This window comes from Protopterus annectens, chromosome 3.part1 (assembly GCF_019279795.1).
Source record: "Protopterus annectens isolate FY-2018-M chromosome 3.part1, PAN1.0, whole genome shotgun sequence".
NCBI lineage: Eukaryota > Metazoa > Chordata > Ceratodontiformes > Protopteridae > Protopterus > Protopterus annectens.
The window spans coordinates 1,766,805,871-1,766,830,722 of NC_056732.1; the positions used below are offsets into that span (position 1 = coordinate 1,766,805,871).

Consider the following 24,852-nt stretch of genomic DNA (forward strand, 5'->3'; position numbering starts at 1 on the left):
CAGGTTCCATTTTCACACCCTACCAAGGGCAAAAGGTATACCAGATCTGCCACACAAACAATGGGCAGAGGCACAAAAGCAAATTTCAGCCCTCATGGACATGAGGGCCATTCAATAAGTACCACAACAAGAGCAGGGGCAAGGATTTTACTCCAGACTTTTCTTAGTACCCAGAAAGGACAAAACCTGGAGACCAATACTGGACCTATCTATACTAAACACATTTCTGGAAGTTCCACAATTCAAGATGTTGACTCTACAGCAGTTACTGCCCATGGTGGGCAAGAAGGCTTAGCTCGTAACTTTGGACCTAAAAGAGGCATACCTGCATGTCCCAATCAGACAATCTTGCAGAAGATACCTCAGATTCATAGCTGGATCAATGCACTACCAATTCTCTGCACTGCCCTTTGGCTTATCTACTGCGCCCAGGGTCTTCACAAAATGCCTGGCAGCAGTAATTGCATTCTACAGACAAAGAGGAATTCAAATATACCCCTACTTGGACGACTGCCTTATTCAAGCAGAGAACAAAGACATTCTTCTAAAGCATCTGGCGTTTGTAAAAAGATCACTAATTTGCCTAGGGTACACAGTAAACGAAAAGAAATCAAAACTAGTACCCTCTCAAGAGATAATATTCCTGGGTGCAAGCTTAAATACAACTGCCCAGGTGGCTTATCTCATGCCAGACAAACAAAAGCAACTGACTTATTACTTCAAAAAATTGGCAACAAAAACCCAGTTATTTGCAAGGAAAATCCTGCAGGCCTTGGGTTTCATGGCATCCTGCATTCTACTAATTCCAAATGCCAGACTGCATATGAGGAAACTACAATGGTATATAAAAAGTGTTTGGACTCAGCATTGCAACAGCCTGGAGACCGTAATTACCCTCATTCCCTGCCTGCAACAGGAGTTTCGATGGTGGGCAGAGGCCTGTCACCACAACAAGGGTCTGCCATTCACTTTAGCCACAACCAGACAGACACTGACAACAGATGCATCAGATTATGCCTGGGGGGCCCATATGGCAGGAAAATGTATTCAGGGCACATGGTCTGCAAGCCAGATGCATCTTCACATCAATCAAAAAGAGATGCTAGCTGTTCAGAATGCCCTGACAGCTTTCAAGGATCTACTTCATCCAGGACAGCTACTGTTAAAGACAGACAATACTACGGTCATGTGGTACATAAACAAGCAGGGAGGTACACATTTCTACCCCCTCTGCAGACAAGCAATGACCTTATGGGACACAGCATTGACTTATCAAGTTCACCTGCAAGCACAATTCCTGCCAGGAAAAACACATACTCTGGCAGACGAACTAAGAAGAAACCTCATGGATCCCCACGAGTGGAAACTGGATCCACAAGTCTTCAGCATGATAACAAGGAAATGGGGATGTCCAGACATAGATCTATTTGTCTCCCCTCACAACTGCCAATTACAGAGATTTTGCACAAGGATTTATCACAAGCAAGCATGGAGAGTGGACGCCCTATCCTTCAGCTGGAAAAATCAAACAGTATATGCCTTTCCTCCACTGCCTCTCCTTCCCAGGGTACTCCTAAAGGTCAGACAAGAGAAGCCAAAAATAATACTGATTGCATCAGACTGGCCATGCCAGCACTGGTACCCAATCCTAAAGAGCTTGTCTCAAGGTCCAGCATGGATATTGCCTCAAACGTCTCACTTGCTGACCCAACAAAACAATCAGATCCTGCACAGCCAGACAGGGTTTCTCTGAGGACAAACCCAACATTTATGCCTAAGGTGATGTCCAGTATGGCCCTCAACCAAACCATTCACTTACCTACCTTTTATCCAAACCCACAGAACAAGGGTGAGAAAATTCTGCATTCTTTGGACATACACAGACAGCTACGCTTCTACGTGGACAGCACTAAAGCTTTCAGGAAGACCGAGCAACTTTTAGTGTCATATGCTTCAGGATCACAAGGAAAGGCTGTCTCAAAACAGACCATGTCTAAATGAATAGGCCATTGCATCTGTTTCTGCTATTCTCAGCATGACAAATCAGTGCCTAAGGACATTAGGCCTCATTCTATCAGAGCAGCAGCCACTTCAGCAACCTTCCTCAGACCAACCAAAGACATCTTAAAGGCTGCAACTTGGAGTTCAGTGCACACTTTTACAAAGCACTACCACTTACCTCTTTACTCTAAATCTAGAGCAGGTTTCGCACACTGCAATTCTGCAGGGCCTCTTAGCCTCTCCTAATCCTATTTAGCCCAGCCACCCATCCTCAGCTTTGGGATTCAACCCAAGAGTAATGACTGCAACAGTGAAACACGATGAACATAGTACAGTTGTATACCTACCATAAATGTAGATGTTCGAGTGTATTCACTGTTACAGTCCAGGTTACCATCCCCCTTTACTTTGCTGGAACTTTTATGTACTTCTCTATCCTATACAACCTATGTGGTGAATTTGCTTGTAGATGAAGGAAATGTTTATTTTTGTGCATTCAGCCTACCTATTTGGGGGCACCTGACATCGGGGGCAAGAAAAACTGAAGAAAATGGCGTCGGCTGCATCTTTTATACCCCTGGCGCACTGACGTCAGGGAGGAGGTGACAGCAACCGACGCCGGACCTAGACTTTGGAATTCAGGCCGACTGCGGGTAGCCTGCCAGCAGGATAACCCAAGAGTAATGACTGCAACAGTGAATACATTTATGGTAGGTACACAACTTTACTATCCATAGCTTGGGGGGATGAATGGGATGTGTCTATCTGGGAAGACTTAACAGCTGGTAGAAATAGGGACAAAAAGCCACAGAAAAAAGATTACATCTAAAAGAGTTTTATTTGGAACATTTGACTTATTCTACATCTTTTCAGCAAACAGTCGGTAATGCATTCCTACCTGTATGTCCCACAAAGACCATTCTGACATTCCAGTTTTCATCCCAGACCTTGATGGAACCATCACGGGATGCCGTCACCAAAGAGTGAATACTGTCAGAATATACAGCACTTGTGATAGTTCTGAAAAACAGGAGACAAACTCCTTACACTATAGAACTGGTCGATTAGAAAACATCTCCTATATACATTTTGCCTAGATTAATGTTCTGACTCTCATCACTGAGCCTGAAGAGGGGAGCAGAGTAAGAGAATGACAGAATATTGAGCCTCACATTCATTTCTCCTGTTACTACTTAATCCAATGCGCAGCCATAAAGGATTCAAACCCTATCCTCTCAGTCAGGGTATAAGGCATACAGACTCAACATGAACAGGGTGCCAGCACATTGCAAAGTGCACCTGCACACAAGCACAAACACATACAGACACACACACACACACACACACACACACACGCACCTAAATGCAGACAGACTCACTGATTAGGTATGCATACCTATGGAAAACATACTCACACACACACACACACACACACACACACACACACACACACACACACACACACACACACACGCGCGCGCATGCACGCACACCTACACACACAAATACACTCACCCACTAGGCATGCATATGTAAGGAAAATACACACATGCACAAACACACATACACTGAATCACTAGGCATGCATACTTATAGAAAATATACACACACATACAGACAGACACGCCATACCTCTCAACTCTCCAGATTTTCGCCTCATATTTTTGGTCTGTTCCTCATAAAATTTGTGATTTTTCTGCCAAATCACTGGGATGATCTGAGGATTTAAGCCACTAAATAATGATATACACTTGTGCTTCACACTTCACATCCTTCAGAAAAATTAATTTTAAGACAAATCATGTTATTCTAGCAACTTTCTAAGTTTATAAGAGCAATATTTAAAATATGTCCCTATTTTTACAGGATCCTAGGATAATAGGAGATTACTAGGCTATCGGTTCGGAGGCCATTTTAAACCTAGCCATTTTATACCAATGTAATACCATAGAAATGCTAGTCAATACCCAAGATTGCATTTAATGATGACTGCCCAATTTCCAAGAGGGTTGTGGGCTCTATCCTCGGTAAGAAATTAGTGCTTCATTCACTCGTCCGGGTTCTTCTTGAACAGTGTCATAGAGGAGTTCTGTTTCACATGAATTGGTAGCCTGTTCCAAAGATGTGGCAGCTGCTTGGAGATAAACCTGTCCCTCCAGTATGTCCTATTTAAGTCGCAGGCCATATTTAGATCCCTGGAATGGGTAGCCGTAGTCCCATTTTATTTATGGATATGCAGCAAGTTCCTTAGGTTTGGGTCTTGGACTGCTCTGCAGGCCAGGCACAAGTCTACCCATAGAAGTCTATACAATATGGACTACAGTGACAGGGACTTTAGTCCATCTGTGTAAGGCAGATGTTGAAGCCTCTTGATCTTCTTTGTTAGAAACCTCTGAGGTCTCTCCAATTTCTGTAGGTGTTTAGTACAATACATGCCAAATGGGGCATTATACTCCATTATGGGCCGGATAACTGCCAACTATGGGGGGGTTATAACTTCTTTTGCTCTCGGTGTGATGCCTTTACTAATAAAGTGTGCCACATAGAAAGCTTTCCTTACTACAGTTGAAACATGGTGGTCGATGTTAAGGCCACAGTCAGTATGTGATCCCAAGTCCCTTACTACTTCATGGGTTTTTAGGGTATTGTTGTTGATTTGATAGTGTGAGGGGACATTGTGCTGAAGGGAATGGTAATGCATTTCTCTGCATTCAATTTGAGACAGTGACTAATATACCAGTCATTGGTCTGCATGAGACCCTCCTGGAGTATACTGACATCATCTGGGGATTCAATGACTGCACCTAGTTTGCAGTCATCTGCAAACTTGGTCAGCCACAACCCCTTAGTTTTGACCTGACCTTCTGAGAAGTATATACCAAACAGTAGGGGCCCAGCACTCACCCTTGTGGCACCCCACTGGTAACAGGTCTGCTGGCTGATGCAGAGTCACCCACTTTGATAGTGTGTATCTGGTTTGTGAGCTAGTTGGCAATCCATCTTACAACGAAGGGGGTTATATTCAGTTTGCTAAGTTTATCGGTAATGCCTGAATGTGGGATTGTCTTGAAATCCTTTGCCAGGTCAAGGTATGCTGTGTGCACAGATTTGCCCTCATCAATGGCCATGGTCACATTTTCAAAGAAATCTACCAGATTTAACAGGCAGGATCTGCCCTTCACAAAACCGAATTGGGTAGGATCCAGGGTTTGGATGTTACCTAATTCTTTATTTACGAGGACCATAATGATACGTTACATGGCCTTACTGATGACACAGGTGAGGCTTCCTTCTATCCATAACCCTTTTTTCCCATTTTGCACATGGGGTCAGGGTGTCACTTCAACAGTGGCAATCATCTTGAGCTATGGTTTACACCTCCGGGTGGCTAGCCATGCTGTGGTAGTTCATCCGTACCACTCACTCACACAAACACTCGCACCTAAGGACAATTTAGTGTGTCCAATACACCTACTGCATGTCTTTGGAATGTGGGAGAAAACCAGAGCACCTGGAGGAAATCCATGCGACTGCACAGAGGACATGCAGACTCTGCACAGAAGGCACCCCATCTGAGAATCAATCTGGAGAACCTCTTGCTGTGAGGAGACAATGCTAACCACTGCACCACCACAGCCGCCTCCTGCTCAGGCTTATGCGTTTGTAATTCCCCAGGTCTTTTGCTAGGCCACCTTTGTGGAGGGGAATAACCATTCTCTTCTCCATTCCACAGGAACAAAGCCTGTGGTTAGACTATGACTGAAAAGAGTACTTAGTGGTGATGCTAATTCATGTTTTAGCCTGTTTAGAAGACAGCCTGGGATGTCGTTTGGTCCCATAGAGGCTGTGTTTTTTGCCTTGGACAAGGCTTTGAGGACCTGCTCTTCAGATATGTAGAGTTGTGGAAGTTTGGGGGAAGGTTTGTTGTAAGTTAGGAGGGGATAAGGGAGTGTCATTTTCACCAACCCTATTTGCTAGCAAGTTTGCTATCTCTGTGTGGTCAGTGTGTGTGATATCATTGGCCACTAGTTCTGCACATGCTTGGGTCCTACTCTTTAGGCTACATATGTAGCTATAAAAGGCCTTATGGTTATCCTTGGCTCTGCTTGCTAAGTTTCTCTCAAAGGAGCCCTTGGAGGATTTGACAAGCTGTCTTACTTGTCTGCTGAGGCTGAGGAGGGTGCTCTTCCATTGTTGGGGCCTTGCCTTTGTTTTCCTGGACAGCAACGTTTTGTATTTATTGTAAAGTTTGTTGATGCTGGATGTCCACCATGGCAGCATGTTTTTACTTGGGAGTCTGGCTTTGATGCTTTCTGGTACAGCCGAGTTTATACATTTATGCAAGTGACTGTATAGGGCTTTAATGTAAGCTTCATAGTAGTTACCACTTCAAGCTTGGGTTGGGGTTTGGAATGCATTTATAATTTCACCTAGGAAGGTATAGTTTGCCTTGGTGAAGTTTTTTAGTCTGATTTCACCCTTTGTGAGTTCTAGTGTTAGTGCCAGCTCGAAGGTGACTGATTTGTGGTCAGTTTTAACTAATAAGGGTCCGACAGTTGCAACAGTGCATCTGTTTGATATGTTGGTGAGGACCAGATCCAGAATGTTTGTTCTCCTTGTTGAGGTATGGACAGCTTGTTCCAAGGAATTTGAATTAACAAAGTCAAGGAACTTTTGCGTGAGTTAGGGCTGGAGTAGGTATCCCAGCAGATGGTGGCATAACTGAAATCCCCCATAACCAGTGTGTCGGTAAAATCTGGATTGTCTCCAGTTTTGTCAAGTAGGCTTCATGGGCTTCATGAGCCATGGAGGGGTATCTATAACTGGCTAGAACTTGAATGGGGATCTTACCCACTGTAGCCTGAACCTGGAGTAATTCCATGGAGTTGTTCAGTCTAACTAACGAGAGGTGAATTTATCTCTAATATAGACTGAAACACCGCCTCCTTTGGTTTTCACATGTTCATCTTGTGGTCTAAAGGTGTGAAAAGCATTGTAGCCCTGCAAGGCCAGAGTACTAGCGCAGAACAACAAGGAATCATCTGATTCTTCACAAAAACGAAACCACAAAAAAAGAGTACTGTCTGAGGCCTTGAATCAGGTTTCTATGACTGCACGGATATCTACATTTTCTACTGATAGTCTGATAGAAGTGCTTCCAGGGAGTGCAGTTTTTGGTTTAAGCTCCTAGCATTTATCAGCATGACCCTTATTTTGTTCTGATTGATTAATTTCACATCAGCAATGTTGTTTTCGAGATCTTGCCTAAAGAGTGCACTATGGGGAAGGCAAGAACCCTTGCCAGTAGCCAAAAGCCCAGAGGTACCAGGTGCAAACCATCTCTGGCAAAGCAGTGAGGTTTGTTGAACATGGCTTCCCAGGCTGAAATGAAATGGATCCCCTTTGAATGACACCAACAACTGAGCTAATTATTGAAATCAATCATTTTTTGTTTATATTGTGGCATCATTCTGGGTGAAGGTAGTATGCTACTCAAGGCTAGAGACATACCTGTCTGGGACACATACTCAATGAGCTCAACCATGTCTCTATTCCTGTAGTCAAGTGATGTACAGCTCAGGTCATTCACACCAACATGAAAAATGACAGAGTTATAATGGTACTTTTTGCTGTGTGACCTAAGTGCATACATGATCTGATGGATCCTGGCCCTGGACAGGCAGCGGACTGTGACTTCCTCCTTGTTCAACCTGTTGATTGGGACATCTGTGTGTCTCACTATTGAGTCTCCAATGACAAGAAAATTTGTTTTTTGAGCGTTACGCCTTACTGGATAGGTGGGTGAGACACTGGTGTTGCTACATGTCATGGGTGCTGTGGGGACTGTGTTAGTTGTAGCAGTCTTGTGTTTTGGAGGTCTCTGGTGTTTTGGTAAGTTTTTCAAGAGAACCTGCAAGTATGTGGATTTATGTGTTTGATGCGTACTATGTGTATGAGTAGTGGTACTATGAGCATATGTAATGATGGGTGAGTTGACAACCTTCTCTCCGTGTTATTGTTTTGAGTGAATCAGAACATGGATTCTAGATTCTTGGTGTAAATGCATCCCTTATACTCTGTACTAGAGTGTGTTATTAGTATAGGGTTGTCTGTGTACATGAGACAATTGCTACATTGCCTCAAGAGACCCAAGTCAACAAGGCTGATGAGAGAAGCAAGGGTAGTCCAACTGTCCATAATACTAGGTTGATGACTGTTTTCATTAGTGGTGGCTATTCAGAATAGAACATGGAGGAGCTCAGTGATAAATATTTCTGCCAGGAATTTAGGGAAAATTTGTTGAATTTAACTGTCTGGCTTTGGTGCACAACTGCATGGCAGTGCTTGGTGCTGTGCAACGTGCACACAAGCAGAAAACTGCTGAAAAAGCAGGGCCTAAATACCAGACGCTAAGAACTTGAAAAAAAAAAAAACTTTAAAAAGATTCTAAGGGACCAGTGATGATGCTTATTCCAAGACCTAGACTGGTCTCATTTTACCAGACAGGTCCCAATTAGTTTAAAACAGCAGAAAATCGGCAAAGTGAATACAGTTTGCCTAGCACCAGGCATTAATATGGGCCACTGAACAAAGCCTTACATTCACATACACCTTATGACTACTTGTGGGGAGCTAGCAAATGGCAGCCACCACCACCCTCCCAAGTGGGCTTCTCTAGCAGCAGGCCACTTACTGAACTCACAATGATGGTTTCATAGGTTACTCTGGAAATGTTATGGTCAGAATTGTCATCACCTTGTAGAACTCCATAATTGCCATCTTTGTTTACTGTCAGACTGTGTCTCTCTTAAAGCTTGAAATTTGGAAAAAAAAATATTTTAAAATATGACTTATCCGTTCCAGTTTTGTTCTTTCTTATGCAATAAACCCAAAGCTTATTATTAAGTAAAAGAAATGGTAATGATGATAAAGGACCTCTAAAAGAGCAGCCAGATCTGGAAGAAGAAGCTACTGAAGCAGGCTTTGAATGCTCTTACTGCAAAATCAGTAAATGGAGCATAAGACTAATCGATGCTGAAGTAAAGGTAGACTTTGGAGACAGACTCTGGATTCAAGAAACAATTGGATCTGACTGTCTTGGAACCTTTGGTGCTGGAACTGCAATAACTGTGAGGTCGAGAGACATCTTGTTTTTTTGACAATCTTCAGGGAGCTTTGATTTTTCTTTAGTTTTTCTCTGTCTCTTTGTCTTTACATCTATCCTTCTCCTTATCTTTCTTCTTGTAGGAGGGAGAAGAAGTGGACACCTTATGATCCAAGGACCCTGTCTGGAGTAGAAGAAGGCCTCTCAGTATAAGTATCTCTTTACATCCTTGAAGGGCTCTGGAGCTGAAGGCAGCACAAACAGAACAAGAAGTATGAAGGTGTGAAGTCCCAAGCAGTATACACACTGACAGTGTGGGTCTTGGGGGGGGGGTTATTTTATGCCTGCATGAAGAGCAGTTTTTGAATCCTGAGGACACTAATAAAATACGTTGACTATAAAAGTACTACTACTGTAGGAAAAAGACTCAAATCTAAATTAGGTAATGCTATCAACACTAACTTATGCAAACACACAAACATATGCAGAAAAAAGAAACCACCACATCTCTAAGACTACTTTAAATATGATAAAAACCAAGTGAAAGCACTCAAATGCCACAAATAAGTCCAAAACGGAGTGCAGCGAGCCAAACAGGAAACCCAAACAATTTATAATCCACTCGATTTATTAGCAAAAAAACCAACAAGCATTAACGCTTTTAAAATACGAGTACGCGTTTTCGTCCTCAATATTCGGACTTCATCAGATACATATGAATTAATATCATTTATCCCTTATATATCCAAATTAAAATCAATTAGCCAATAAAATATTAACTAAGTATTTGAATGGACAAACCAACATTCTCTCTGGGCTCATAAATATTCATGAATCAATATATAATGTGTTTCATTACTTTAAAATACTTGTCAACTCCATTATATTATTTAAAACATAAATATATATAATTAATATATTTCCATACATTTATAAATAAATAAATACATTAAAATATTAAATAAATATGATATAAACATATAAATATTGATTAATAAAAACTACATATAAAATCTGATAATAACTAGCTCCCTCTACTGTAGAAATTCATAATTACAATTAAATTCTGCTAGCTCTTAATTTTAGGCCTGTTTTTTTCCCCGCATCTAGGGTAACTTGCCACCATAATTCTTTACTTTCTAAAATTTCCTCCCAGGGGCCCCCTCTGATATCCTCTCTAATTTGTTCTAATACAAAAAAGTAAAAATTATATCCTACACAAACCCTGGAATGTTTATAAAGTGCATTAGTGTCTTTTGCTTTTAAAATATCGTAGGTATGCTCATATATTCTTTTTCTTAATGTTCTTTCAGTTTTACCTATGTAGAATGCTTGACATTTTTGACATAGCACAAGATATACCACTCCTTTAGTATCACAACAATAAAAACCCTTACTCCTAATCCATCTTTTTCTACTCTCAAGGTAAATTTCACCTTCATTTATAATATAGGGGCATTGATTACACCTTCTATATTTGTATGTCCCTATTCTTCTATTTCCTGTTGGTAATAAATTCATACTTGGCCCACTAATAACTCTATTATTACTATTTTCCAGGATTTTTCTTATACTGTGGGAATTTTTATATATCACCTTTGGGGTTATTTTGGATATTTCCTCAATATCTGTAAGTGATACTAGTTTTTCCCATTCCCTCTGCAGAATATCCCTCATCTTATAATTAGTAGCATTAAACTCTACTACTAACCCTCTTTGGAACCCCCCAGATGGATTTTTGTCTTTGTTTCCTCCCTCTTGGATATCCTTTTTGTATCCCATGCCTTTAATAGGCTTAAATCTGTCTAATCTACCTTTTTCCACCTCATTCCTTATTTTATTAACAAACATTTTGGGATAACCTCTGTCTATAAACATTTTCTCTAATAAATCACATTCTTTTACAAAATCTGTATCCAAACTAGTCATTCGAGAGCCCCTAACAAATTGCCCCTTTACTATGTTTCTTTTACAATGTAAAGGGTGGGGGCTATCGTAGTGCAGGAAGGAATTACAAAAAGTACTTTTTCGAAAAACTTTAGTTTCAAATTTTTGATTGATCTTATATATCTCCACATCTAAATATTGCAGACAATCAGGGGTGATGTTATAAGTAAATCTCAAAAAGCTAGTAGTATTATTTAAATAATCCATAAATTCCATGAATTTCTCCTGTCCACCAGTCCAAAAAATAACTATGTCATCCAAGAATCTGTGGTATAATATCCAGAATTTCTGAAATTTAGAATTTAAAATAAATTTCTCCTCCCATTTGGACAACACAATGTTTGCATACGTAGGAGCGCATGCTGCACCCATAGACACACCTTGTGTTTGCTGAAAACATTCACCATTGAAAATCAAAAAATTATAATTCAGTATTATCTCCATAAGTCCTATACTTACTATTTTTTCATTTTGAGTCAGCTCTTTATCCTGAAATATAGTTTCTTCAAACAATTGCATACCTTTATCATATGGTATGCTTGAAAATAAATCCACTAAATCAATGGTGACAAACAACAAGTTGTCCAAGTACACCTCAGATGTGAGTTCTTTTAGTAAATCCCAGGAGTCTTTAAGAATATTTCTATTATTCACCCATATATGTTTTGTTTTTAAATCCACGTATTTTGCCAGTGGTAAAGTTTTGGAGCTATCCGCAGAAACAATTGGTCTGAGTGGTGGATCTATTGGATTTTTATGAATTTTAGGTATGCCAAAAATAATAGGTATTTTTGGCTTACCCACATATAGAAATTTAAAGATAGAATCATCTATAACTTTTTCATATACCATGTCATGCAGTAACATATCTATTTTTTGATATGCCATATTCACTTCATTCTTGGAAACGCATGCATATTTCTTTTCATCCCTTAATATTAAATTCATTTTTCCTTCATAATACATGTTCTACGTGATCACAATTCCCCCTCCCTTATCTGCTTTCATGATTATAACATGGTGATTACATCTTAACTCATTTAATACCTCAGTTTCTTCCTTACTAAGATTGTAAGTGTATTTATTTTTATCCTTAAATTTTCTAACTTCGTTCTCAAATATTGCTTCAAAATTCTTTAGATGAGGGTGTAAAGGTGGGTTAAATATAGATTTCCTTGCTAGGCCTTGATTTACTCTATTGTTTTTCTTTATATTGTTTCTCAAGGCAAAAACCTCCAAATTAATCTTTCTCACAAATAGTTTGATATCAAGCAATGTCTTAGTAAGGTCTCCCTTGATATAGGGTATATATTTTAACCCTTTACTAAGCAATTTGAAATGCTCCTTAGTTAGTGGTATGCTACTAAAATTATATATAGAAAATCCTTGATATGTATTTTTAAAACTATCCACAGACATTTCTTCTTGTTTATCACATGTCACACTGAGAGAAGGGGTAAAACATTCTAATATCTCCCCCTCCCTCTTCTCCCCCTCCATTCGAAAATTTCCTCTATTTACACCCTGTTGATTATTAACTTGTTCAACTCCTCTCAAATGTGGAAATCCTATGTCATATTCCAAGTCATTCCATTCATTTGTCTTGTTACAATTATTACTCCTCTTCCCCCTTGTATTAGTACCATACATGTCCCACTTGGTATAAGGTGGCTTGGGATAACTAGTTTTGCTTTCATACTCTTGTATATCCCTTTTTAACTTACCCATTTTGCGTTGAATTAAATCATCACACTTGTCTATATCTTTTCTTATTTTAAAATACTTATCCCTTTCTTCTTTAATACCAAAAATCAGGTCTTCCTTAATAAATGTTATTATAAATTGTTTAGGTTTCCTGTTTGGCTTGCTGCACTCTGTTTTGGACTACTTTAAATACACTGTAAATTCTAACTTAGCAACTATTTTTTTAAAAGGAAGGAGGAAAAAGTAATTCACTAATCATGACTTACGGGCAAGCTCTTGCTCCATGTCTGGCTTTCACAGGTGGCTAATGAGATCTGAGGTAGTTCAGGCAGGACAGGGGAATTGTGGGTAGGGGAGCAGTCTGAGCCCTCGGATCTAAAGCTTTAGCACAAGGCGCCAAAGTCAGATCCGGATGGACCTGACTACTCACATGTTGAATCAGATATAAAAAGACAGCATCAGATATTCGTATTGCTTCAGTAATTGCTGTTTGCCAAGACTGCTTTTCTTAGCGCCTGCAATGTACCTAGAATTACCTCCTTCTATATTTTATATGGAGTTACCAGTATTGGGAACATATTTAAATATAGTTGAACATTCTAGCTCTTTTGCTCCTACTAGTATTGGAACTCTCTAGGTGTTTTTATTCCAAACTGCTGTCAGTTTTGTTTCACAGTGTGGCATTTTACAACTTTATGCCTCTCAGTATGCAGGACATTGTAACTGTACTTTTAGCTATTTCAATGATTAATGCCACTTTTGTTCTTTCTTTATTCAACTGCAATACCTGTTTTTCTTGCTTATACTTTCCTTACCATTGATATTGTATGATCTCATGTCACCAGCACTTCTTCATTTTCTGTTAAGTCTTTATGGTTTGTTTTTCCATTGCTTCTCAGCTACCTGTATATAGCAGTTTGCACAATTACAGAACCAATATTTATCTGTATATCCAATTTTTTCTATAGATTTCGTAAACCATCATGTATGTAGCCCACTGTCTTGCGCTACCGTAATTAATTGTCCATGTTTTATTTTAAATTCACTTCTCCTTAGCCATTCAAACACCACATATTGATTTACATATGGCTGTTCCACAAGTTCTGTATACCACTAAAATTGTGAGCCTTCCATTATTTTTTTACATTTTCTTCTAGTAGCAATCCTTATATTCTTTCTTTTGTTCACAGGTCCATAAGTAAGTACCAGGCTAGCTGCCCTTGTGGGCCATTTTAAGCGTAGACAGTTTCCCTTTTTGTGCTCATAATAACTTATCCAATTTGGTTATAGATTGGCATTACTCATCCCATGGTTGATAAAAAGAAGTTATGTCTTACCGTAACGTTCCATCTGTATTGTTGATCCTCGTTCAGTCATTACGTATGTGTATCGGTTCCGAGCTCGGAACCGAGCCAGCCATTTTCCAAGCTCGCGTCCACTTCAAACTCTTGAGCTAAACTCTTACCCACAATTCCCCTCTCCCTGTTACCTCAGATTGAGTTTGCAAGTTAAAGAAGGTAGAGGCTACCTCTGGTCAAACAACCTAAGAGAACTGGATGGTGACATCCATTAGAAACCACAGGAGGGGGAAGAAGGGAGGGTCGTAATGACTGAACGAGGATCAACAATACAGATGGAACGTTATGGTAAGACATAGCTTCTTTATCTGATATTGTTAATCCTCGTTCATTCCTTACGTATGGGACAGACTCCCCAGCTACCTTTATTCCTGGGAGGCTCTCATGGAAGGACATTCCTGAGCACCATAAAACCAAAAGATGCGTTTCCCCTGGAGGCCAAATCCAATTTGTAATGATTGATGAAGGTATGAGGCGTAGCCCAAGTTGCAGCTGCACAGATGTCATGTAAAGAAGCTCTGGCATGGAAGGCAGCAGAAGTTGCCACTGACCTAGTTGAATGAGCTTTCATGGTAGTAGGCAACGAGATATTACGTTGTGTGTAAATAAAGTTCACACAGTCCTTCAACCATCTAGCTAATGTGACCTTAACAACAGCCGATCCTAATCTAGATCCAGAAAAGGCCAAGAATAACTGGTCAGATTTACGAAAAGGTTTAGTCCTGTTGAGGTAAAAATGGATTTGCTTGTGTATATCAAGGGTATGTAGGCAATACTCTCCTCTGTTTGAATGGTTGGGAAAGAAAACTGGCAATTCAATGGCTTGATTAATGGACATTTCAGAGCTCACTTTAGGCAGAAAATGACAGATTAGTTCTCAGAGACACTCTATCTCTATGAAAAATCAAGTATGGACTCTTGATACATAAAGCTTGAAGTTCAGAAATACGTCTGGCAGAAGTAATAGCGACCAGAAACAAGGTTTTCTAAGATAAATACTTGAGTTCGCAAAAAGAGGCTGGTTCAAAAGGTGCCATTGTCAAAGCTTGTAGAACTAGTGATAAATCCCATGGTTGAACAGGTTCTCTAAAAGGTGGCTTCAGATGATTCACACCTTTTATGAAGGTCTTGCACAACTTATGGGACATAAGAGAGGAATCTTGGACATCCTCATGAAAATTAGAAATTGCAGCCAAATGAACTCTAATGGTAGAGGCCGATAGACCCGATTGAAACAGGTCGGCCAGATAGTCTAATATTATCGACACTGGTGCTGAAAAGGGGTCTACTTGTTTATCTTTCAGCCAACAGGTAAATCTTTTCCACTTGCTCAGATAAGTAATTCTAGTGAAGGATTTATGAGAAGCAATGAGAATATCACGTACTGGTAAAGAAAGATCATTCTGCCTGGCAATCAAGGGAATTGGAGTAGCCAAGCCATTAGCTTCAGGCTGTTCAGATTGGGATGAATCAGGTTCTGTGAGAGTAAGATCAACTCCGAGACTGGATGGAGGATCCATGGTCGATCTAGTAGGTGAGGCCAAAGGAATGGGAACCAATTCCCAGATATGCTCAGAGTTAGTCCAAAATGACAATAAATACACTGAACCCACTGACATTGCCAACATTCTGGCAGATAGGTTCAGTGCAAATGTCTCCTCCCCCTCCCCCCCAAAAGGAGAAATAACTATCCCAGCAGAGTGTAGCCTCCCTAACATCTCAGATGCCCAGGTGAGAGCCGCCCTCTCTAAAGCTAAAAACACAGTATCAATGTGACCGGATGGTGTCCTGGGCTGTGTGCTACATGAACTCCAAGAGGAACTAAACCCAAACATAAGGCTGCTGTTTAGCCTTAGCCTTACTACAGGATACGTACCCAAAGAGTGGCGTACGGCAACAGTGGTCCCACTTCACAAAGGCGGTGCTTCTACGGACCCTGGAAATTACCGCCCCATAAGCTTGATGAGCCTGGTCTGCAAAGCTATGGAGAGGATCATTATGGAACTCATAAACAAAGACATTGGGGACCTACAGACAACATTGGATCCTACCCAATTTGGCTTTGTCAAGGGCAGATCCTGCCCTTTGAACTTGGTCGACTTTTTTGAAACCGTCACTAAGGCCATTGATGAAGGTAAGGCAGTTCACACAGCCTACCTTGACCTTGCAAAGGCCTTTGACACAATACCACACTTGGGCATCATAGACAAACTCACCAGCTTAAATGTAAACCCATATGTCACGAGATGGGTTGCAAACTAGCTCAAGGACAGAACCCACAGGGTCAGAGTTGCTGGAGCTATGTCAGACACTAAGCCAGTCACAAGCGGTGTCCCACAGGGCTCAGTCCTGGGACCCCTCTTGTTTGGCATTTATTTTTCTGAGGTACAGGCAAACATAGGAGGATTATGGCTGACAAAGTTCGCAGATGACTGCAAACTGGGCGCCATAATTGATACTCCAGCGGACACAAACATCCTTCAGAGAGGGCTCATAGAAACGGATAATTGGTGCCAGAGCCATGGCCTTAAGCTTAACGCCAAAAAATGTATAGTCATACCCTTTGGGAAAAACAAGGTACCCACAAATTACCACATAGGTGGTAATCCATTAAATCTGGAAGAGGTAATCAGGGACCTAGGGACCCAGGTTGACAGTAACCTCTCATTTGACACTCACATTGCCAAAGTGGTTAGGAAGACCTTCTATATTGCCCACCTTATCATGAAGGGTGTCACATCTAGATCAAGAGAGGTCATTGTGCCCCTGTACTCATCTCTTATTAGGCCAATGATTGAGTACAATGCCCCATTTGGGATGTATCTTACCCGACATCTGCAGCAGTTGGAAAGACCCCAAAATTTCCTCACCAAGAGGATAAAGGGTCTTAAACATATGTCATATGCTGCCCGACTGAAAAAACTCCAGCTCTATTTAGTCACATACCGCCTACTCAGAGGTGACCTGTGCCTAACGTACAAGGCCATGTCCAATCCGGAATTAATGGACATGCTCCACCTCAAAAAATCCAAATCCATCAGAGTCACGAGAGCAAGAGACTTAAACCTCAACACAGAAATAAATAGGACGTGCTGGAGGGACAGATTCATAACCCAGAGGCTCCCTACACTCTGGAACAGAATCCCAATTCATGTCAGGCAGAGCCCCTCACTAACTCTATTCAAGAGAAGTCTTGACGAGTGGATGGGAGATCAAAGGTTTATCCCGGGGGTCATCTCTGTGTCACTACTAGACAGAGGCACAGTAAACTAAACCGTAAATGGGCGTAGTATTCTCATCCTAAGGGGTGGTGAAAGCCACACACACTCTGGCTAGGCTTATAAATGCCCTAGGGCAGATAGCCTAGTACGAACCTATGAACCTATGAAATCTGTCGTGGCCAATATGGTGCTATGTGGATTACCTTGCTCTTCAACCACCAGGCTTTCTTCAGAAACTGGGGAATGAGAGGAAAGGGCGGAAATGCATAGAGAAGACCCAAGGGCCAATCGTAGACTAGAGCATCCCTGGGAGACTGTCCTGGAGGGGGAATCAGGGCGAAGTAGTTGCTGCATTTGTAGTTGGCCGGGGATGCAAACAGGTCGCAGCAAGGATGGCCCCAGTGGTAGAAGATCTCCGCCGCTATCAAGGGATTCAGGGATCACTCGTGAGGTTGCAGAATGCACCTGCTGAGTCTGTCTGCTAACACGTTGGAACTCCCAGGAATGTGCGTTGTTAGAAGAAAATGGTTGGTAGCCATTGCACATTGCCATATCCTCATGGCCTCTCGACAAAGGGGGTAAGATTTGGTTCCACCTTGCTTGTTGATGTACCAGACAACCGCCATGTTGTCTGATTGAATCTCAATTGTACCAGACGGCAGCAGAGGATGGAATGCTTGCAACGCCAGAAGCACCGCCCTCAGCTCTAGAACATTTATATGCAGATGGGCCTCTGGTTGGGACCAAGTGCCTTGGACTGTCTGTCCCTGACATAGCCCCCCCCACCCCATCAGGGAAGTGTCTGTGGTCACTGTGGCCTTGGGTTGCTGGGGGAGAAGGGGCAAGACCATTGAGAGAGATTGTGTGGCATCCATCAATTTAAATCCTGTTTGCACTTGTGGGTTACTCGAATCATGGCTGAAAGAGGATGCTGAAAAGGATATCATTGGGTGAGCAGTAGCCATTGTAGAAGCCTCATGTGAAACCTGGCCAGGGGAACTATGGTGATGGTGGCTGCCATGGAACCCAACAGCTGTAGGACCGAGTGAGCCATGGATTTTTCCTTTGAAAGGATTGGAATTAGTTGATGCTTTATCCTTAAAATTCTGTGCTCTGGAATAGCAGCTCTGCAGTTTTTTGTGTCCAAGATAACCCCTATGAATTGTGTCGACTGAGATGGGGTGAGATTGGATTTCTGCCAGTTTATAGTTATGCCTATCCTTTGAGCAGCGAGGAGAGTGCATGCTAGGGCTTTTCCAGTAGATGTCTGGTGGAGGTGGAAATGAGCCAGTCGTCTAGGTACAGAAACACCTGGAATCCTTGCAGTCGCAACTGAGCTGTGACAACTGCCATGCACATTGTGAACACTCGGGGCTGTAGACAGTCCGAAGGGCAATACTCTGAGAACTGGTAGTGACTGGCTCCCACACGGAAGCACAGAAATCTTCGTGATGGCCTGTCCACCTTTATGTGGTAGTACGCATCTTGAAGATCTACAGAGCACATCCAATCATCATTTTCCAAAAGCGGGAAGATAGACTGTATAGTGACCATCCAGAATTTTTGTACTCTCACAAACTTGTTCAATACACTGAGATCCAAAATTGGTCTCCAGTCCCCGGTTTTCTTTGGCACCAAAAATAGTCTTGAGTAGAATCCGGATCCTAACTGGTCTGGAGGGACTATTTGGATGACTCTTTTTCTTAGCAGCTTTTCTATCTCTAGTGCTGCTTCTTCCCTTTGACTGGGTGGAACACCGAGAAGATTTTTTGAAGGGACAGGACAAAGATCAAAGAGGATATGATAACCTCTGGTTATGATCCTTTGTACCCAAGAATCGGTGGTGATGGTTAGCCAAGCAGAAGGGTACAAGGAGAAACGTCCCCCAACCACCTCCAGAGGAAAGGAGTTGGGCTGCTCTCTAGGAGTGCTGGTAGGATTGACCAGGGAAAGAATCACTGGAACCCTGCTTACACGGTCCCCCTCTGCCCCGAATCGGGTGTCTTCCCTGTGAATTTCCCCCCTCTGGAGGAGAACTCGGCCTGTGTGTCACGGAAAGGACCCTGCGATTTCTTGAACCATATCTTCCCACTCTTTTGGTTTTGGGAGAAAGCACGTTGGGGGGAAGAATAACTGACACCTACAGCAGAAAGGGTCTTACCGCCTTGTTCACATCTGGCCAGTGTGCTTTTAACTTTGGGCCCAAACAGTGAGGAGGACTCAATGGGGGCATTCAGGAAGGAAGACTTAAAAGGTTCCGCAAAGTTGCACAAGCGCATCCAGGCGTGTCGTCTCAAGACCGCAGCTGAACCCGCTGCTCTAGCTGCTCCTTTTGATGCATGAGATATCAATCGCATAGAGGAGTTAGATATAGACTCAATGGTGGCCAACTGAGAGGCCACTTAGTCACGGACCTCATCAGACACTGCACCACCCAAGGTTTCAGAGAGCTCAGAAACCAGATCTCTTTGAAGCCTGGTAAAATGTGCCATATAATTCAGGGACCTGATAGCAAAGGTCACTGAACCAAAGGTGCACTTCCCTATTCTGTCCAGGGCCCAGGACTCTCTGTTAGGCAGATGGACAGTCTGGCTTTCTTCTTCTGTCAGATCCTTTTTTGTTGTGGCCACCACCACCAAAGCATTTACAGGAAGACCTTTGGACCAATGGGGATCTGAATCAGGAGGGGACAAGATCTTATCTAGCCTCCGGGGAATAGCTTCAACAGCATCAGGAGCCTTCCAAGCATGCTGCACGATGAACTTGACAAGTTCATCGGCAGGTGGAGTAACCCAGGAGGTAGGGGGCTGGGCGTGAAAGGCCTGCAGGAACACAGATTCCTCAGGGGCCAGATTAGAGGGCTGCCAGTCACCTCTCTGTCTCAGGATTTCAAGGTTATCGCCAAAGGATACCTCAGAGGGTGACTGAAGGGATCCTTCCCCCTCATCGAAATCTGTGTCTTCAGTGAGAGACTCCTCTGTGGAGTCCATGTGTTTCCTCTTACACAAACTTTTCCCACGTACCTCCTCAGCGGGAGAAGCTGGGGAAGACAACGGGGAATATGTCCTGAGGCCCTTGCACCCGGTGTTCACTAGGTGCAACTTGTGAAACCAGTGTACCAGAGGAGGGTGGCAGTATAGAAAGTTCGGTATCGCCAACAGCAGCGAAAGCCTTCTCCATCAGTTGGAAGGCTAGTCCACCCGGAGAGGAGTGTATGTCAAGGACAGAGGGCACTCCACCCCTAAGTGGTTCAGCCTGCCGACTCGGAGTCCATGGATGGCTGTGGAGTAGCAAGCTATGCGTATCACAGCTGGCATCCTGGGTCATAGCAAAACTTTCCTGCCATGAAGGCAACTGCGGTTCCATAGTGAGATCCATAAAGGGAACCGCAGAAGGGGAAGACTGTACTATATCCATGGACTTCAAAGGCAATGAAGGAGGAGAATAAGAAGGTGTCTTTGGAGATGGGTGATCACCTCCCAAGGAAGGATAGTTCCTGTGAGGGTGGAATACCACTGACCAAGAATGCCTGGTCCACAAGACGCAACACATCATGTTCAGAAAGACTTCTAGTGGACCTCACAGAGACTGAGGGAGAAACAGACCTGTCCACAATGGAGGCAGACTCGGTGCCCATCTCATCTGATCACACTGAGGACAACGGTGCCAAGAAAAACTGAACTACTGTAGTCTGCACCAAGGAAATCATTGGTGCCGATGTGATTGTCTGCTCCAACACAGGGATCGGTGCTGAAGTGGTTGTCGGTGCCGAAACTGGAACCGAGAAAACTGGAGTCATTAATAAAAGCCTCGGTTCCTAGGAAGATCTCGGAGCTGACGCGGCCAAGGTCTGTGCCAAATGAATGGTCGGTGTCGATGCAATGGTAAAGGTCTGAACCGAGGAGCCCCTCGGTGCTGATGTGTAGAAGGCTGCAGGAGAGGAAGGAGCCAAAATCACTAGTGGAGCCGAAGGCCTCGGTGCCGAAGGTCTGGGCACCGAAAGCACTAGGGCTGACTGAATTTTAGCCTTTTTAGATTTTGGTTGGTGAGAGTCCCCAGCCGGAGATGAAGGCAAGGATTTAGCCTTAGTAGAAACATCCATTTTCTTATGGTGAGAGTCCCCAGCCGGGGATGAAGGCAAGGATTTAGCCTTAGTAGAAACATCCATTTTCTTATGGGCTTTGGGAGGGGTTGAGACCTCTGGCCCAGAAATAGCCTCTGAAAAGGGAGATTTTAGAAGTCCCTTCAGTAACAGTTTATTTTTCCTTTCTAACAAAGTTCTATTAGAAAAGTTTTCACATATATCACAAGGAGGTTCAACAGATAAATGGGAAGCTCCCAAACAATAAACACATAAAGAGTGTGCATTGGAAATAGGTAGTTTGTGTCCACAATCAGAACACCACTTGAACCCCAGACTACCCTTTTTATCTGCCATATTAATAAATAGAAAAGTACCAACAATGGTACAAGAGAGTACCCGAAAGTATGAAAGAGAAAAGGAAAGGGATTACCAACAATGGTAAGAAGAAATTACCTCATGGTAAAAAGGTTAAGTAAAGGACAGAAAAAAGGAACCAGAGGAATTATGAACGCTAGATGCGATAGGGCAAGAGACAATAAAATATCATCTTTTCTGACAGAAAAGTAATTTGTAAAGCAAATAAACAACAATTGACTGTACTTAGCTTAAGAGAAGTAGCTTGACACGACTGGATGGCAACGCGGCAAACAACAGGGAGAGGGGGAATTGTGGGTAAGAGTTTAGCTCAAGAGTTTGAAGCTGACACGAGCTTGGAAAATGGCCGGCTCGGATCTGAGCTAGGAACTGATGCCCATACTTAAGGAATGCATGAGGATTAACAATATCAGATATATAATTACCCCTTATGATAATAACTGGGATCATACCATAGATAATTTAAGGGTATCCATGCATGGGATAAAATATTTAGGAGCTGCCTCTATCCATCAGTCGTACAGGGAGCAGTCCTGGGAAATATTGTCTGCTTCCCATCCATAAATCTAAAGTTGTGCTTGAATATGGACAGGATGAACTTTATGTGGAGGGGGAGTCTGTATTACAGCAGCAATATCCACTGCAAGATATACCTGTCCCTCCAAATCATTCTGTTGATTTTGCAAAAAAGATTTAGATCCCTAAACTGTGTATTTTCTAATGCCAGTTGACTTGCTGATGTGCAGTAAATCCATTAGTAATGGGTTAGAGGATGTCTTGCATGCCAGCACAGGTTACCTCTTAGCAGTCTATGGAATACAACATACAGTGACAATGCTTTACGTCAGTCCATGTAGGATATGTTGTTTAAACCTTCTTTTATCAAGGTATTTCTGTGGGCATACCAGTTGTATGTGTCTGGACAGATACATGCCAAGGGGGACATTATTTTCAATGACTGGCCTAATAAGGGCTGAGTAAATGGGGACAATGACATCCCTAGATCTAGACACAATCCCTTTGTTTACAAGCTGTGCAATACAGAAGGACTTTCTTACAATAGACATGTTGGTCAAAAGTTGGGTCACTGTCCACTTAAGTTCTGAAATCCCAAACAAATGGATTAACACTTAGGTGTAACATTGTCAATGTCATTATTCCCTGGGGAAGTGATACACTAATGCATTTTTTTGGCATTTAGTTTCAGTCCATGATGTTGGTACCAGTTATTTATTTGGGACAAACCTGCCTGCAGGATGGATAAGTTATTTGTGGATTGAATGACTGCTCCTAATTTGCAGTCATCTACAAACTTAGTTAGTTAGAGCTACTTGGCATTGGCTTTTACATAGAAAATTAGATGCTAAACTGGAGAGGTCCCAGCACAGAACCCTGGGTGACTCCACTGGTGATTGGTCTTTTTGTGGAGGTAACTTCCCCTATTTTGGTTATATGCATTATATCTGAGAGGCATTTGGCAATCCAGTGGGTGACATTGGAATTTATTCCTAGTTTATTTTGATTTTCTACTATGTGTTAGTGGGAAATTTTGTCAAATGCTTTGGTTAGGTCGAGGTATGTGGTGTGTACCATTTTGCTTCATCCATTGCTTTGGTGACCTTTTCATAAAAACAAATCCACCAGGTTGAGTAAGCATGACTTGACCTTGACGAAGCTAAACTGAGATGGTCCAGTGTTTGGAGGTTTCCTATGTTCTGACGGATTAATTCCATGATATGTCTGTCTATGGCTTTGCATATGAGGCCGCTCAGACTTATGGGTCTGTAATTATCTGATCCTATATAAGGTCCTCTCTTATGTAGGGGAATAACTGCAGTTGTTCTCCATTCACTTCATACAAAACCTGTATGGAGGCTGAGATTGTTGTTAGGTGTGAGGCTAAATTGTACTTCATGCTATTTAAGATGCATCCAGGGATATTATCAGGACCCATCAATGTAGTACTTTTAGAACTTGGTCTTGTGTGATAGCTGGAGGTGAGATAGTTTCATGTATAACTTGAGAGACAAATGGAGGGGAGACTGGGGTAAAGTTAGAGCAAAATTTATTGGCCAGTAGGTTCGCTATATCTTCAGCCTCATTGTAGGTGAAATTGTTCACAATCAGCTCAGTGCATTGCTGCTTTGTGCTTTTAAGATTACAAACACAGCTACAAATGCTTTGTGATCGCCATTGGCTTAAATATCTATTTTAGCCTGAAACTTGGCTTTGGGGGATATTATTAACCTTCTCAGTTGTTTGTTTATTTCAGTGATAAGGGCTGTGACATTCTAGGAATTACTCTTCTTACTTTAGGCCAAAATTATTTCCTTTTATTATAAAGCTTGTTGATATTATGGTTCCACCATGTGGGGTTGTTCCTTTGTTTGCCCTGCACTTGTTCCTACAGGGTACAGCTGCAGCTATGTAGCTGTTTACATGCTGGTATAATGTGGTGGTGGACATTTCTGCATAGTTAGAAGAGATAACTGGGTTTGCTGGGGATTTGAAACTTGCCCCTTTATCACTTATGAGTAGGTAGTTTGTCTTAAAAGAAATTTCTAAAGATAGCTTGGCTGTCGAGGTCCAAAACCGATGACGAAACTTCTCCTAACCCAGTCACCAGTTCACTGGCACTCAGTGAGGCGCTTTTGCAGCCCCTAATACCAGCTACTTTTGAATCGTAGCCTCGCAGGCCTCTACCGAGACCCATGCGGAGTCCGGTATGCTGCGAGATTCTCAGGGTATTGAACCCACGGATGTCTCTCCCTTGGATGGGTCCAGAGCCATTGAGCAGTCACCGGATTCTGAGGGTGTTTTCAGGCCTCAACATTTTTATATAAAACCAACTTCAGCCTCAAAAACAAGATCAAAAACATATTCTATGTCTAAAAAACGTGCTCAGGCCCCTATGCCTAAAAAACAGATGATCAAAATGGCTGAAGACTTAATTACCTTGATCAGGGGTTCCCAACCCCCCCCCCCCCCCCCACTAAGAGGCTTAGGCAAGACATTGATTATGAATCTTCAGATCAGGTTTCTATTTCTTCTGATTCC

The 24,852-nt window shown here is 42.3% G+C and overlaps 1 protein-coding gene across 2 annotated transcripts in view; it reads right to left on the reverse strand.

The window, feature by feature from the left end:
- The window catches only part of WDR97 (WD repeat domain 97), a 2,414,280-nt gene that overhangs the window by 1,756,851 nt on the left and 632,577 nt on the right, over positions 1–24,852 (reverse strand). For both annotated transcript variants that reach the window (XM_044067752.1, XM_044067751.1), the window contains exon 5: positions 2,900–3,021. In XM_044067752.1, the coding sequence (XP_043923687.1) occupies positions 2,900–3,021 (122 nt within the window). The remainder of the gene's footprint in view (positions 1–2,899; positions 3,022–24,852) is intronic.